Here is a 14549-nt window from a genome sequence, read left to right as displayed (position 1 = left end):
CCCTTGGGTGAACTGCGGCAGGATGAGGCCCCTGGTGTGGTTGGCTGTGTTGGGTGTGTGAATGGAATGAGTTGGTTTAGAGAGTGTTGGCCAGTCACTTCTTTAAAACTTTTCTATCTAATAAGATGAAAGAAATAAAATCTGTTTCCCATCAGGAAGGAGTGTTCCTTCCTTCCTTCCTTCCTTCCTTCCTTCCTTCCTTCCTTCCTTCCTTCCTTCCTTCCTTCCTCACTCCCTTCTTTCCTTCCTTCCTTCCTCACTCCCTTCTTTCCTTCCTCTCCCACCCTCCCTTCCTCCCTTCCTGTCTTCCTCTCTTCCTCCCTCCCTTCTTTCCTTCCCCTTACCTCCCTCCCTCCTCCTTCCTTCCTTTCTTCCATCCTTCCTTCCTTCTTCCTTCTTTCTTTTTTCTTTCTTCCTTCCTTCCTTTCTTCCTTCCTTCCCTCCCTCCCTCCCTTCTTTCCTTCCCCTTCCCTCCCTCCTCCTTCCTTCCTTTCTTCCATCCTTCCTTCCTTCTTCCTTCTTCCTTTTTTCTTTCTTCCTTCCTTCCTTCCTTCTCTCCCTCCCTTCTTTCCTTCCCCTTACCTCCCTCCCTCCTCCTTCCTTCCTTTCTTCCATCCTTCCTTCCTTCTTCCTTCTTCCTTTTTTCTTTCTTCCTTCCTTCCTTCCTTCCTTCTCTCCCTCCCTTCTCTCCTTCCCCTTACCTCCCTCCTCCTTCCTTCCTTTCTTCCATCCTTCCTTCCTTTTTTCTTTTTTCTTTCTTCCTTCCTTCCTTTCTTCCTTCCTTCCCTCCCTCCCTTCTTTCCTTCCCCTTACCTCCCTCCCTCCTCCTTCCTTCCTTTCTTCCACGTTCGGGGGGTGTTTGCTTCGGGCAGTTTTGTAAGAGGGAGGGACGCCGAGGGAGGGCTTGGACAATGGACTTTGGTTGTCACAGCACGGCTGCCTCAGCCGGCTTCCCAATTTCACCGGGGCAATAATAAGTGTTTCCATCAATAAACGCGTCTCCCAGTTGCCATTCGGTCTCCACTGCTTCGCTGTTTCCTGTCTGGATTCAGAAAACAGAATAGCAGGAATAGTGGAAAGCGCCATCATTATCTCCTTTGTAAAGAAAATTGTGTGTCCCAGTTTGGCTGGACTGGAAGACAAAGAGCTCCCCATCTTCAGATTTGTTCCAGTCCTCAGTTGGTCTTTGGTCTTTGGCCTCGTGCTCTGGACTGCTCTCTTTCCCTCCTCTTGTTTGGCTGATTTTGGCTTCTCCTCCTTGTTCCTGGATCACTTCTGAGCCAGGCCCGTGGCTGAGGTGACCATTGTTGAGGCATTTGCAAGAGGCAGTGCCAAACAACCCTCAATGTCCCTATTGTGGCCCGCCAGCAGCCAGCGGAGCTGGAAGCAGATTCGGACAGTGAGGAGGTTGGGGAGGAACCTGGGCCAGTCCTGGAGTCTGGGGAAGGTTCTGATGAGGGCTCTGTGTCGGAGGCAGAGATGAGGCCAGGGCCGTCCGACAGTTATCAGCTGCCTTCGGAGTCGGAGATCAGTGAGGCAGAAGAACAGCTGGAGCCTGTTCCCAGTGTGCGCATGCGCAGAGTTGCCAGACGAAGGGAAGAGCTAAAGAACAGGGGTCAACTTGGGAGTAAGGCCACAGGTGGACAATGAATGGCCCCTCCCAGAGGAAATAAAAGAGGAGCGAAAGGGGAGTGGAGCTTGCAGGAGACCATTCGTTCACTTCCCTCCTTCCCTCCTTCTTTCCTTTGTCCTTCCTTCCTTCCTTCCTTCTCCCTCTGATCACCTATCGCTCTTCCTTCCTTTATTCCTCCATTCCACTCCTTTACTTTCTTTGTTCCTTCATTCCCCCATTCCTTCCTTCCTCTCCTTTCCTTCCTTCCTTCCTCCGTTCCTTCCTTCCCTTCCCCCTTCCTTCCTTCCTTCCTTCCTTCCTTCCTTCCTTCCTTCCTTCCTTCCTTCCTTCCTTCCCTTCCAAAATAAACTTTATTTTAAGGCTGATTGGTTCTATGGTGAACACTTTACTGAATTTCAATCTCTTTTCCTCCCTCCTCCCATTTCCCTCCCTCCCTCCCTTCCCTCCCCCCCCCCTCTCTTTCATCATTTTCCAGATTGCTCTATGCCTCTATGACCTGAGCTTTATGCGAATGCTTGAGTTTTGCGGAGGGGAGGGTTGGGGAAGAATAAACAGAGAAAGAGCTTTTGCAGTAGGCCAGCCATGAAAGGGGATTTTGTCATACGGTTCATTCTATAGAGGCATTGAGTCGGCCGGGGGGGGGGGGGACAGAGGGCAAAGCCAGGATTTCTGTCTCTTCTGAAAGATTTCCTTCTGGCCCGTGGCTTCCAGCCATCCGAAGTGAATTGAACATCCTGCCACACCGGCATTAAAACTTGAACTTTCAGGCACCCAAACGTCCCTTTCAAATGCTTAATAACTTCCCTTCTCCTTCTGGGTCAACTGGGAAGGGGAGAATTTGGAAGCACAGAGCCAGAGGAGGTGGCCTCCTTCAAATGGAAGTGTTTGACATCGGATTTCTAGCGGGATGACACTCCCGTGTTAAGCCAATTCTGCTCCTCCCTTCAGCTTGAGGAATAAACTATGGTTAAGTCTATGGAATAGATTCTATGCGTGGTTAGAGATAAGAGGTAGAAATTAGATGAAGAAAGAGTATTGTTATGTATGAATTAAATAGAAAGGTCGTTTATAATGATAAAACAGACAGGGTGGCTCAGGGGCTAAGACTCTGAGCTTGCCAATCAGAAAGTTCGGCAGTTTGGCGGTTCGAATCCCTAGCGCCGCGTCACGGAGTGAGCTCCCGTGACTTGTCCCAGCTTCTGCCAACCTAGCCGTTCGAAAGCACGTGAAAAATGCAAGTAGGAAAATAGGGACCACCTTTGGTGGGAAGGGAACAGCGTTCCGTGCGCCTTCGGAGTTGAGTCATGCCGGCCACATGACCACGGAGACGTTTTCGGACAGCGCTGGCTCTTCGGCTTTGAAACGGAGATGAGCACCGCCCCCCTAGACTCCATTTCCTCTTCTCTTCCTTCACCCTGCTTTCAAAGGCGCCTCCACAATGCTTCCTCTTTGATCTCTGGTTCTTTGTTTCCAAACAGCCTTGGAAGATGCCAGTGCAAAGCAGGAGCCACGGGGATCAAATGTGCCCAGTGCCAGGAAGGCTTCTCCAAATTCAACGGGACCGCCTGCCGTCCATGCCAGTGCAACGGTCATTCTTTGCAGTGTGATCCTTTGACAGGTAAATCGGGGATGCTATGGGGTTGTTTTGTGAGGAGTGGGCCTATCTCCAGGTTCCTCCTGGAAGGGGCTCTCCAGGAGGAAGAACTGATCATGGCAAAATCTGGCTCAGATCATAGAGGAGGAGAAGGATTAGCACAAGGCAGGACTATCCTTCCTTTGGTCATTGGAGGTCCATCTCACTATACTCTGATGGAACCTAAAGCAGCTTAGATTGGCCAGAAGAACTAACCACGAGCTTAGCTTGAGGAACCTCAACTCAAACCATAATATAAGCCATAATTTAATCCCGAGGACCTCAAATTACTGCCTCCAAGGTCCCTTCCAGCCCTGTTTTCTATAATGTAAAGCATTAATGTTGGGCCTACGTTGGAGCATTTTCTCATTTCTTTGGCATTAAAGAAGACCTTAACCCCAGAGAAAATCTGAATTCTTCATCTTTGTACCAACATTTCTCTCTCTCGCTCTTATCTGCCTGCCTGCCTGCCTGCCTGCCTGCCTGCCTGCCTGCCTGCCTGCCTGCCTGCCTGCCTGCCTGCCTGCCTATCTATCTATCTATCTATCTATCTATCTATCTATCTATCTATCTATCTATCTATCTATCTATCTATCTACCTACCTACCTACCTACCTATCTATCTATCTATCTATACATCCATCCATCATCTATCTATCATCTATCTATCTATCTATCTATCTATCTATCTATCTATCTATCTATCTATCATCTATCTCTAATCTTTTTTATCTGTCTTCTATCTACTCCCCCCTCTCTCACACACATCTCTCTATCTAATGTCTTCTATATGTCTTCTATCTAATTTCCGTCCGTCTGTCTGTCTATCAATCTATCTATCATCTATCTAATCTTTTCTGTTTTCTATCTATTCCCTTTGTATCTCTCTCTCTCTCATCTATCTATCTAATGTCTTCTATATGTCTTCTATCTAATTTCCATCTGTCTGTCTATCTATCTTTCTTTCTTTCTTTCTTTCTTTCTTTCTTTCTTTCTTTCTTTCTTTCTTTCTTTCTTTCTTTTCTAGCTACTCCCTCTGTATCTCTCTCTCTCTCTCTCTCCATCCATCCATCCATCCATCCATCCAAACTATGGCCCGCCGAAACCATTAATCCAGCCTGCATGGGACCATGAGGCTGTTCCCGCCCAAATTGCCCCACCCACCTGCCACGCCCCTACCCTTCAACCGAGCACAGGACTTACCTTCATGAGTCCTGCGGGCTGCATCTGGAAGGTAAGGCCAACATTATTGGCCTGCAGAATGCTACTGGAGGCAAGAGAGGCCAAAAATGTATGGACTGCTAAATTGGCCATGTCCACCTAATTACAGGACCACCTAGCCATGCCCCCCCCCAGGTGGTCTGCCCCCCTAACAGTCTGAGGGACCGTGAATTGGCCCCCTGTTTAAAAAGTTCGAGGACCCCTGATTTATCCAGTGCAGCGGTTTGCCTCCAGAAGTTGTGAATGCTCCAACACTGGAAGTTTTTAGAAGAGTTTGAACAACCGTTGGTCTTAAATTGTTTAGGGTTTCCTGCTTGAGCAGGGGGTTGGACTAGAAGGCCTCCAAGGTCCCTTCCAACTCTGTTATTCTGAAATAAAAGTTCAGAGACAGATTATTTCAACTCGAACGTCTCCTCACGAAATGTCGCTTCGCCTCCAAACCGCTGCGTCATTTCTGTTGGGTTTTGTTTGTTTGTTTGTTTGTTTGTTTGTGTTTTTGGCACGTAGGCGCTTGCCTCCATTGTCATGGAAACACCGAAGGCACCTACTGTGAGAATTGCAAAGGACAATTTTATCGCAACCGCTCCGAGCAACACGAGTGCGTCCGTTGTCCTTGCTCCACCGAGTTTTCCAGCGGCCGCTGTCAGATAAGTAAGGTGGTTTCCTTAAAAGGTGGAAGAGCAGTGCGGGTTGAAGAGACCTCCTGTTTGGGTTGGCGTCTGGGGAGAAGCTGTGGGAGCTGTGCGGGCCATGGCGGGCTTTAGGGCTGATCTAATTTGAGCTTATAGAAAGGAAGGAGTCCCACGGACTCTCTGACCAAGAAGAGATTCAACCTAGAAATAAGGAGGAATTTTCTGACGGTGAGAACCATCAACCCATGGAACAGAAGTTGCCTTCAGAAGTTGTGGGAGCTTCATCCTTGGAAGCTTTCAAGAAGAGACTGGACTGCCATCTGTCAGAAATGGGGGATAGTCCCCTGCTTGGGTGGGAAGGCGGTGGACTAGATGAGCTACAAGGTCCCTTCCAACTCTGTTAAATCTGGTCGTTATGGAGCCCAGGATGGAGACCTGGCATGTATAAGTCTTGTAGACAAGTGGTTGTGGCAGAATAGTCCGTAGTCTTCAACAACACCGCAATAGACCCTGGTGTTGTCCTTGCTGGATCTTCATCTCCCTCTGCTGGTCACTTCCTCTGGTTGCATTGACAGATAGGGTGGTTCACCCTTGATGGAGAAACATCTCCCTCTTCTGGCTGGCCAGCTCAGCTATGTGAGAACGATCACCCACAACGGAGTTGCTCGAAACCCAGCAGGATCACCAGAGTTTCTGTCCAGAGATCTTCTTAGGATCCATCTCTTGTCAGTTATCTCATCAAGTTCATGTATGGATCTGGTCTCAAAGCTTTTGGTTGATTCCTTCTTCTCTTTCTTCTGTCGTCCACCACTACTACTACTGCCACCTCCTCCTGCTCCTCCTCCTCTTCCATTATTCTTCCTTTTTTCTTCTCTTTCTTTCTTCATCCTCCTTTCTTCCTCCTTTCTTCCTCTTTTCCCCTCCTCCTCCATTCTTTCTACTTTCTTCTCCTTCTTTTTTCCTCCATTCTTCCTTCTCCTACTTTCTTCCTCCTTCTTTCCTCCTCCATTCTTCCTCCTTTTTTCTTCCATTCCTCTTCCTCCTCCATTCTTCTTCCATTACTCCTTCCCCCATTTTCCTTCTTTTTTCCTCCATTCCTTCTGCTCCTTTCTTCTTCCATTCCTCCACTCTTCTTCCATTCTTCCTTCTTTCTTGCCCCATTCCTCCTCCTCCTCTCCCATTCCTCCTTCTTTTTTTGCCTTTCTTCTTCCATTTCTCCTCCCCCTCTATTCTTCCTTCTCTTTCCTCCATTCCTCCTCCTCCTGCTCCTTTCTTTCTTTTTCCATTCTTCCTTCTTCTTCCATGCCTCCTCCTTCCTCCATTCTTCCCTTTTTCCTCCATTCGTCCTGATCCTCCTCCTCCTTTCTTTCTTCTTCCATTCTTCCTTCTTTTTTCCTCCATCTCCTTACTTTCTTCCTTCCATTCTTCCTCCATTCCTCCTCCTCTTCCTCCTTACTTTCTTCTTCCATTCTTCTTCCATTCCTCCTCCTCTTCCTCTTCCTCCTTACTTTTTTCTTCCATTCTTCCTCCATTCCTCCTCCTCTTCCTCCTCCTTACTTTCTTCCCTCCATTCTTCCTCCATTCCTCCTCCTCTTCCTCCTCCTCTTTACTTTCTTCTTCCATTCTTCTTCCATTCCTCCTCCTCATTGCATCTTCATAAGTACATATCCCGCTTGACTGACTGCTGGCAATGCGGAAAGCACCCCTGTAGCAAACAGGAGCTGTTGAACTAACTAACATCCCTCTTACCCAATCAGAGCCTGGTCAGCAAACCGCAACCTGTGATGACTGCCGTCCTGGCTACATCGGCCCTCTCTGCAATGAATGTGACAAGGGCTACTACAGCTCGGACAGCATCTGCCTGAAATGCCAATGCAACGGGAATGTGGACCCAGCCCTTTCACCGACAGTCTGCAAGGCGGATACGGGCGAGTGTGTGGGTTGCCTCTACCACACAGCCGGGGTTCATTGCGAGAAGTGCCAAGAAGGCTACACCAAACTTTTGGAAGGAGCAAACTGCACCAAGGAAGGTAAAGGGTTTTCTCCTGTTGGATTTGCGCGTTCTAGCAGATATATAGATATATAGATATATAGATATATAGATATATAGATATATAGATATATAGATATATAGATATATAGATATATAGATATATAGATATATAGATATATAGATATATAGATATATAGATATATAGATATATAGACATATAGACATATAGACATATAGACATATAGATATATAGACATACAGATATATAGACATACAGATATATAGATGATAGATAGATAGATAGATAGATAGATAGATAGATAGATGATAGATAGATAGATAGATAGATAGAGAGATATAGATATAGACATATAGATAGAGATAGATTTAGATATAGATATATAGATATATGGATATATAGCTATAGATATATAGATATAGATATAGATACAGATACAGATAGATATAGATTTAGATATACAGATATACAGAGATAGAGAGATAGAGATATATAGATATAGATATAGATATAGATATAGATATGATATAGATTAGATATAGATATAGATATAGATATAGATATAGATAGATTTAGATAGAGATAGAGATAGAGATAGAGATAGAGATAGATAGATTTATATATATATATATATATATATATATATATATATATATATATATAGATAGATAGATAGATAGATAGATAGATAGATAGATATAGATATAGATTAGATATAGATATAGATATAGATACATAAAGGTATATATGTACGGATAAAAGGAATATAATGGATGTGTAACGATGTAGATGATATTTATGTTTTTTAAAAATGGAAAAAACTGTTGAATAAAAATATATTTTAAAAAAATAACCTTCACTTTGTCCTATTTTTTTTTTTAAATGTAGAATATACTCCGGCCCCGAGGCTCATCCCTACAGTCCCAAACTTCAATGCGTCCACCGTCTCGCCTACGACGGCCTTCAACGCCACATCGGTGCGGCCTACGGTGCAGCCGGCCTTCCCGAGTCCCTCTTCGGAGAACGGCACGTCGACATTGGCCGACGTCTCCTGGGCCCAGTTCAACATCATCATCCTAATCGTGATCATCATCCTGGTGGTCCTGCTGATGGGTTTTGTCGGCGCCGTCTACACCTACCGCGAATACCAGAACCGGAAGCTGAACGCTCCTTTCTGGACCATCGAACTGAAGGAGGACAACATCAGCTTCAGCAGCTATCACGACAGCATCCCCAACGCGGACATCTCCGGCTTGCTAGAAGACGACGCCAACGAGGTGGCGCCCAACGGACAGTTGACGCTGGCCACGCCGATGCATAACTACAAAGCGTGACGAATGCAGGCAGGGATTGTACGGGTTGCGAACTCATTTTGTTTTTTTACGCTTGGGACGAATCAGTGCCAGGGCGCTTTGGGTTGAAGATTGGATGGTTCCTGCGGAAAGAACTAGATGTTTTCTTTTTTCCTGGGTTGGCCGAGCTTCCTGTCCGTTGTCCAACATGACAAGAGTCGGAGAATGACCAGAGGCGAGTCAAATGAAAATTACGGATTGGATTCAGCTCGGCCTTTCTGTTGGCCCAGTGGGTATTGGCCTGTATTTTTTTTTAAAGAAAGAAACAGCTGCTCAAATATATATTTTTGTATAGAAGAGACTCAGAAACCATCTCATGGCCACTCAGAAAACCCAAGCGGACACTGGAAACGGAATTTTTAAAGCGCTTGTTGGAAAAGCGATCGAGGGACAGAGTTTGGAAGAGAAGAATCAAAAGTGTTTCATTTTTTATTTCCCTTTGTTTTGGACATATCCCCCCTTTTCAGTTTTCCCTATGCCACTGTCAAACCCAGTGAAATCTTTGTCTGCTTTTTATTTCCCTTTGTTGGGACATATCCCCCCTTTTCAGTTTTCCCTCAGCCACTGTCAAACCCAGTGAAATCTTTTGTTTGCTTTTTATTTCCCTTTGTTGGGACATATACCCCCTCTTTTCAGTTTTCCCTCAGCCACTGTCAAACCCAGTGAAATCTTTTGCTTGCTTTTTATTTCCCTTTGTTGGGACATATACCCCCTCTTTTCAGTTTTCCCTCAGCCACTGTCAAACCCAGTGAAATCTTTTGCTTGCTTTTTATTTTCCACCGTTTCTACCATTTCATTACCCTCCCCCTCTTCTTCCCTCATTTCCTGTTGTGTTTCCCGGTCCGAGTTTTGCTATTTAAAAAAAAAAAAAAGATTGACGGATCCAGGCGGAAGAACGGTGACCAAAGTTTTGCGTAACTCCTTCGTTCTCCTCTACTTTCGAGAAAGGGACCTAGGCGTGCTCTTTCCATCCTTTTGTGAATAGTTCCTTCCAAGCGGGTAATGTTATTTAAAAGTGAAACGTGGCTTTTTTTTTTTTTTTGCTGCTCCCTCTTGCTTCGATTGCTGGATACTTTGCCCAGATAGGAAGCGTGAAAGATGAAGTCAAGAGGTGTTTTTTTCCCCCCGGAACCGTATTTCGAGAAGAAACGGTATGCATACAGAAGGTGAACACAGATTCCTTCAGCTGCATTTGTAACTATTTGTACAAAAGAAGAAAAAACCAGGTGTCGAATTTTAACTGTTTTAAGATTTTTTTTTTAATCTGTACAGGAGTTCATGGCATCGTTTAAAAAAAAAATGAGGCCAAATGAAACCAGACCTAAGCTAAGATTTGGGGTGGGAGAAAGTAAGTATTGTATTAAAATGCTGTAAATTTAGAGGGTGAATATCTGGAGCTGGGACTCCAGGCGAAACAGGTGTGTTGAGAATCTCTCCTCGTCGAACAATACAAGTTGTTTGCATCTTTAAGTTCCAGTTTTTCCTGCTTGTTATTTCAAGGATTTTTTTTTAACCTAACAAGAGTTTTGTGATTTTGGGGGGCAGGGGGGAGGAGGCAAGGATTTAGGATAGTGAGGTAGAGCTGAGGAATAGTTGTTCCCCTGAATACAAAGTTGGTCTAGGACATTGTTCTAGGCTTCCTGAGAAAGCATAAATCACAATCTTAGTCCCCCAAACGCTCTTTTATTTATACGGCTGGAAATTATGGTCATTCCCAGTCTGCAAGGCTTCACAAACAGTCTGTGAAGATTCCGACAGATGTCTGCTTGAGTTGCCACAATCTTTCAGGGAAATATTGATAACTGTCCGAATCTGCTGCCAGCTCTGCAGGGGGCTGGCGGGCCACAACAGATATGGAAGGAGAATGCAGATTTCTCCTTTGGCAGCTCTGATCACACTTTAGCCCAAAACCCAACCTGAAGATGGCGAGTGAGACCTCGCTGAAACGTTGCCAAGACAATCTCAATCTTACATGGGAAAAGACCCGAATACAACAAGACCAGCATACCTAAACTATATATATATGTTTGTGTGTGTGTGTGTGTGTGTGTGTGTGTGTGTTGTATTTGTACTGATAAATAAATAAAGGGAGACTAGTATAGATCTATTTTATTTATCAGTACAAATACAACACAAATATAAAAAGGCAACATTAAAAATAAAAATATGGTTTTCTGCCTGCATGGTCTTCTGTGATAAGCCGAAGGACAGAAAGAGGGAGTAGTGACCTTCCTCCCATATTTGGGCATACCAGGGGTTTTAACACACATACATACATACATACATACATACATACATACACACACACACACACACACACACACACACACACACACACCAGCCATGTGACTGGGTGGGCGTGACCAACTTGTAAAATGTGGTGAAACTCACTTAACAACGCTTTTGCTTAGCAACCAAAATGTGCGATGCGTCTGCCAATGAAAATGGCGCTTGGGAGGGCCAGCACATTTTCGCTGGTAGTTGGTTGCAGGAAACTTTTGCAGCCGAAAACGGAGCTCGGGAGACCATTTTTGCTGGCAGAGCATGTGGGCTGCCACAGTGGCCCTCAATGAAATCGAGTTTGACCCCCCTGATCTAGAAGAACGGTCTAGGACAGAGATTGCCATCTGAATGGGTGGCATTAGATTACTCTTGCTGCATATTCTCCGTTCTCCAGGCTGTGGGTCTCGCCAGGTGTGACTTTGGTCTCATTTGGTTTCTCTTCAGTATTTCTTATCAGTAGGCAACGCGGGATCAAGAACTATTAGCCCAAACCCTCTTCTCTAAGAAGTTGGTTCCTCTCGCTAAATAACTCCAAATAACATTATTTTGAAACTCAAATACTTTTGGCCGCCTGATGAGAAGGAAGGACTCCCCGGAGAAGAACCTAATGGTGGGAAAAGAAGAAGGGGACGACAGAGAAGGAGGTGGCTGGATGGAGTCACCGATGCGGTCAGCGTGAGCTTAAACAGACTCCAGAGGATGGTAGAGGACAGGAAGGCCTGGAGGAACGTTGTCCATGGGGTCGCGATGGGTCAGACATGACTTCACAACTAACAACAGCAAAACATTATTTTGAGCAATAGTCTGGAAGCCATTGATCTGCAGAGTCCTTGGTGCTGTCTGAGCTCAATTGTTTTCTTGGAGACGTTTTGTGACCCAACTAGGTAACATCATCAGGGCTAGAGGAGAATAGGGTTTTCAGAAAGGAGGAGGGGGAGGAAAAGGAAGAGAACAACAACGATTGTGTGGTCCTTGGTACTCTGAGCTTTCTTACAGATGTTTCAATACCCAAAGTACATAATATCAACAATCTTACAAGGTTGGAAAGAGAACTCACGATATCTCAGGGACACACATCGATTAAAACACCAGTGTTTCATCTGCTTTATTGAGAGGTTATTATTATTATTTTTAAAGTGCTCGAAGCTGAGAGTCCCGTATGAATTCACGCCTCGGAGTTGGGTAATCCTGTTTGCTCCATGCAACGCATCTTATTAACATTAACTCTTAGGCTACAGGGAGGGCAGAAAATGTAAAAATGGTTTCCTCCAGGGCTTGGAGAAGGAAATTGCGTGAAATGACTTCCCACGCAGTGTCACACTTATTCGACGAACAGAAAAACAACTTTCATCAGCACAGTTTGGTATTGAAGAAATTGCCTGGTAGGCTGCCTCAGTGGAATTCGACATTTGGAAAAAGGGACTATTAGCAGGAAAAGCATCCCGGATCAAAAATGGATTGGATTTCAGTGGACGGAGCAAGAAAGGAGACAAAAATAGACTTGGGACCAAGATAAAACTGTACTCTTGAGCAGGGCTCACCAATCTTTCAGACTTCAGGGACCGCTAAATTCATAATTTTAAATCCCACTAATATGATCTGCTTAATGACCGGCTGGCTACATCAGAAAGAACTGTGAGCCACTTCAGTCCCTGAGTTGGTGGGCTGGAGAAAGGCGATGTCCCCCAGAGTGTTGGTCTTTACAGAAAGTATTGTTCAAAATGTTTTACAATTCAAGGAAATGGGCCAGTGAAAGCGTAAAATACTTCGTTCCATGGCCACCTGGGGAGAAATACATGCCTAAACATAAAGAGGGATTTCATGTGTATCTTCTCCCCTCCAAAAATCTTAAATTTAATGACCTAACCCTAGCTAGAAATAATTGCATGAAGTTTAACTGTAGACAGATGGCATGAAACTGTATAATGAGATAGGTACAGCGATAAACCAGCCCAAAACACAATATATTTAAACTTATGAAGCGAGTATGATCATTTTATAGGGTTTTATACGGTGGCTCAGTGGCTAAGAAGCTGAGCTTATCGATTAGAAAGGTTGGCAGTTCGGCGGTTCGAATCCCTAGCGCCGCGTAATGGAGTGAGCTCCCGTGACTCGTCCCAGCTTCTGCCAACCTAGCAATTGGAAAGCATGGAAAAAGTGCAAGTAGAAAAATAGGAGCCACCTTTGGTGGGAAAGGAAAAGCGTTCCGTGCACCTTCGGCGTTGAGTCATGCCGGCCACATGACCACATAGACATCTTTGGACAGCGCTGGCTCTTGGGCTTTGAAACGGAGATGAGCACCGCCCCCTAGAGTCGGGAACAACTAGCACATATGTGCGAGGGGAACCTTTAATCATTTTAGCATGGTTTGCCAAGCCCATTTTGACACTTAAGGATATGCGAAATAGAGTCTGCGTCCCACAAACACAATCCATTTAAAAGAAGCTTGGAATATCTCTTAATGCAACCCTCTAAACGTTGGATAATCTCGCAACGTTTATGCCTCTAATTCTTTGCAATAAGATTTCGACTTGCACAGCTTGAATGCAAGTTGTATGCGTTACTATATTTTGGGCGGGCCTTTTTAATCCTAAGCATTGGTTCGGCTTATGAAATGCATTTATTTGAGGGGAAAATATGTTTCTCTGTGTGGAAGAGTACAGAATGTGTGTGAGAGTATGATCTGAATTTTCCTGGAATTCATACTGAAGAATGTTATTTAAACATCAAATAAAATGTAGATAATTTTGTTATCTAACCCAGTTGGGCTGTTTGTAAGTTTATTTTTATGGCGTGCAACTTCGTCTTTGTGTCTCGTTTCTAGAGGAAGCTGCAAACCACGTATAGAGAAAGAACACACAGTTACTCCTCAACTTACAACCACCACTCAGCCCAGGATTTATGTTGCAAAGTGAGAAATGTGTTAAGCGAGTTTTGCCCCATTTTACGACTTTCCTTGCCACGCTTGTTAAGCGGATCCCTGCAGCTGTTAAATCAGCAACACGGTCGCTAAGCGAATCTGGCTTCCCCTTGGACGTGGCTTGTAAGAAGATCATAAATAAAGAAGGTCACCGTCATAAATACGAGTCCATTGCCAAGCATCTGATTTTTATTTTTATTTTTAAAAAATTATTATTCATTTCATATTAAAATATCGGACACATCCTGGCGACGTCTGAGTTTTGACCATATGACCAAACTGAAGATTCAAGAACTCTTCCCATGAAACAGAAAAAGGACTCCAAGTCCCATCAGAAAAGACACGTGAGGAGACTCCAAGTCCCATCAGGATAGGCAGCAGAAATAGAGAATGGGAGTTGTGGTCCAGCAGCTCCTGTAGTTGATGGGCTTGGCCTGCCCCTTCCCACCCTAGTTTTGGAGATGTGTCCTCCTCCTCCAATTTAACTTTAATTAGCATCTCCATCACCAATTCCTAAAGCATCTTAATTAGCCCATCCTTTTCCCCTCCTCTCCTCTTGGGTACCAAGCCCTCGACAAAGATGGCGCCCGGCCTACGCGCCTTCACTCCCTCTCACCGCGCAGGCGCACCCGGCCATGTCAAACCAGCACGTGACGCTCCCCCAACGTGCCACCTCTTGTTTTTCGCCTCAAGCGAGATGGCGCCGGGACGGGCTTCTCAGCGCGTTGCCCCGCCTCAAAATGGCCGCCCGGACGGCTCCCTGCGCTTAAGCCGCCCCCTCTTTGCCCTTCTCTGGGCGGTGTCGGCGGCGTCGGCGGCGTCGACGTCAAGATGGCGGCAGGGGCGGTCCCAACCGCCCGCTG

General features: G+C 45.3%; 2 protein-coding genes across 4 annotated transcripts in view; both read left to right on the top strand.

Annotated features, from left to right (window-relative positions):
- Positions 1-2796, top strand: part of COL27A1 (collagen type XXVII alpha 1 chain) — a 203511-nt gene extending 200715 nt beyond the window's left edge. The window contains exon 62 of the transcript XR_014176514.1: positions 2763-2796. The gene's annotated coding sequence lies outside the window, so the exon portion shown is untranslated. The remainder of the gene's footprint in view (positions 1-2762) is intronic.
- MEGF9 (multiple EGF like domains 9) overlaps positions 1-9953 on the top strand; it is a 43759-nt gene extending 33806 nt beyond the window's left edge. The window contains exons 3-7 of one of the 3 annotated variants that reach the window (XR_014176518.1): positions 3112-3251; positions 4995-5138; positions 6877-7149; positions 8020-8900; positions 8978-9953. Coding sequence is in view for 1 of the 3 variants with exons in the window: in XM_081967281.1 (XP_081823407.1) it covers positions 3112-3251; positions 4995-5138; positions 6877-7149; positions 8020-8465 (1003 nt within the window). In the remaining 2 variants the exon portion in view is untranslated. Of the gene's footprint in view, positions 1-3111; positions 3252-4994; positions 5139-6876; positions 7150-8019 lie in introns of all 3 variants that reach the window. The other 2 variants (XR_014176519.1, XM_081967281.1) reach the window with 2 other exon arrangements.
- The last annotated feature ends 4596 nt before the right edge of the window (positions 9954-14549 follow it).

The sequence above is a fragment of the Natrix helvetica genome (genome assembly GCF_964273705.1).
Source record: "Natrix helvetica genome assembly, chromosome: 15".
NCBI classification, from domain to species: domain Eukaryota; kingdom Metazoa; phylum Chordata; class Lepidosauria; order Squamata; family Natricidae; genus Natrix; species Natrix helvetica.
Note: the sequence above shows the minus strand (reverse complement) of the source record. Positions and strands in the feature narration are given on the sequence as shown.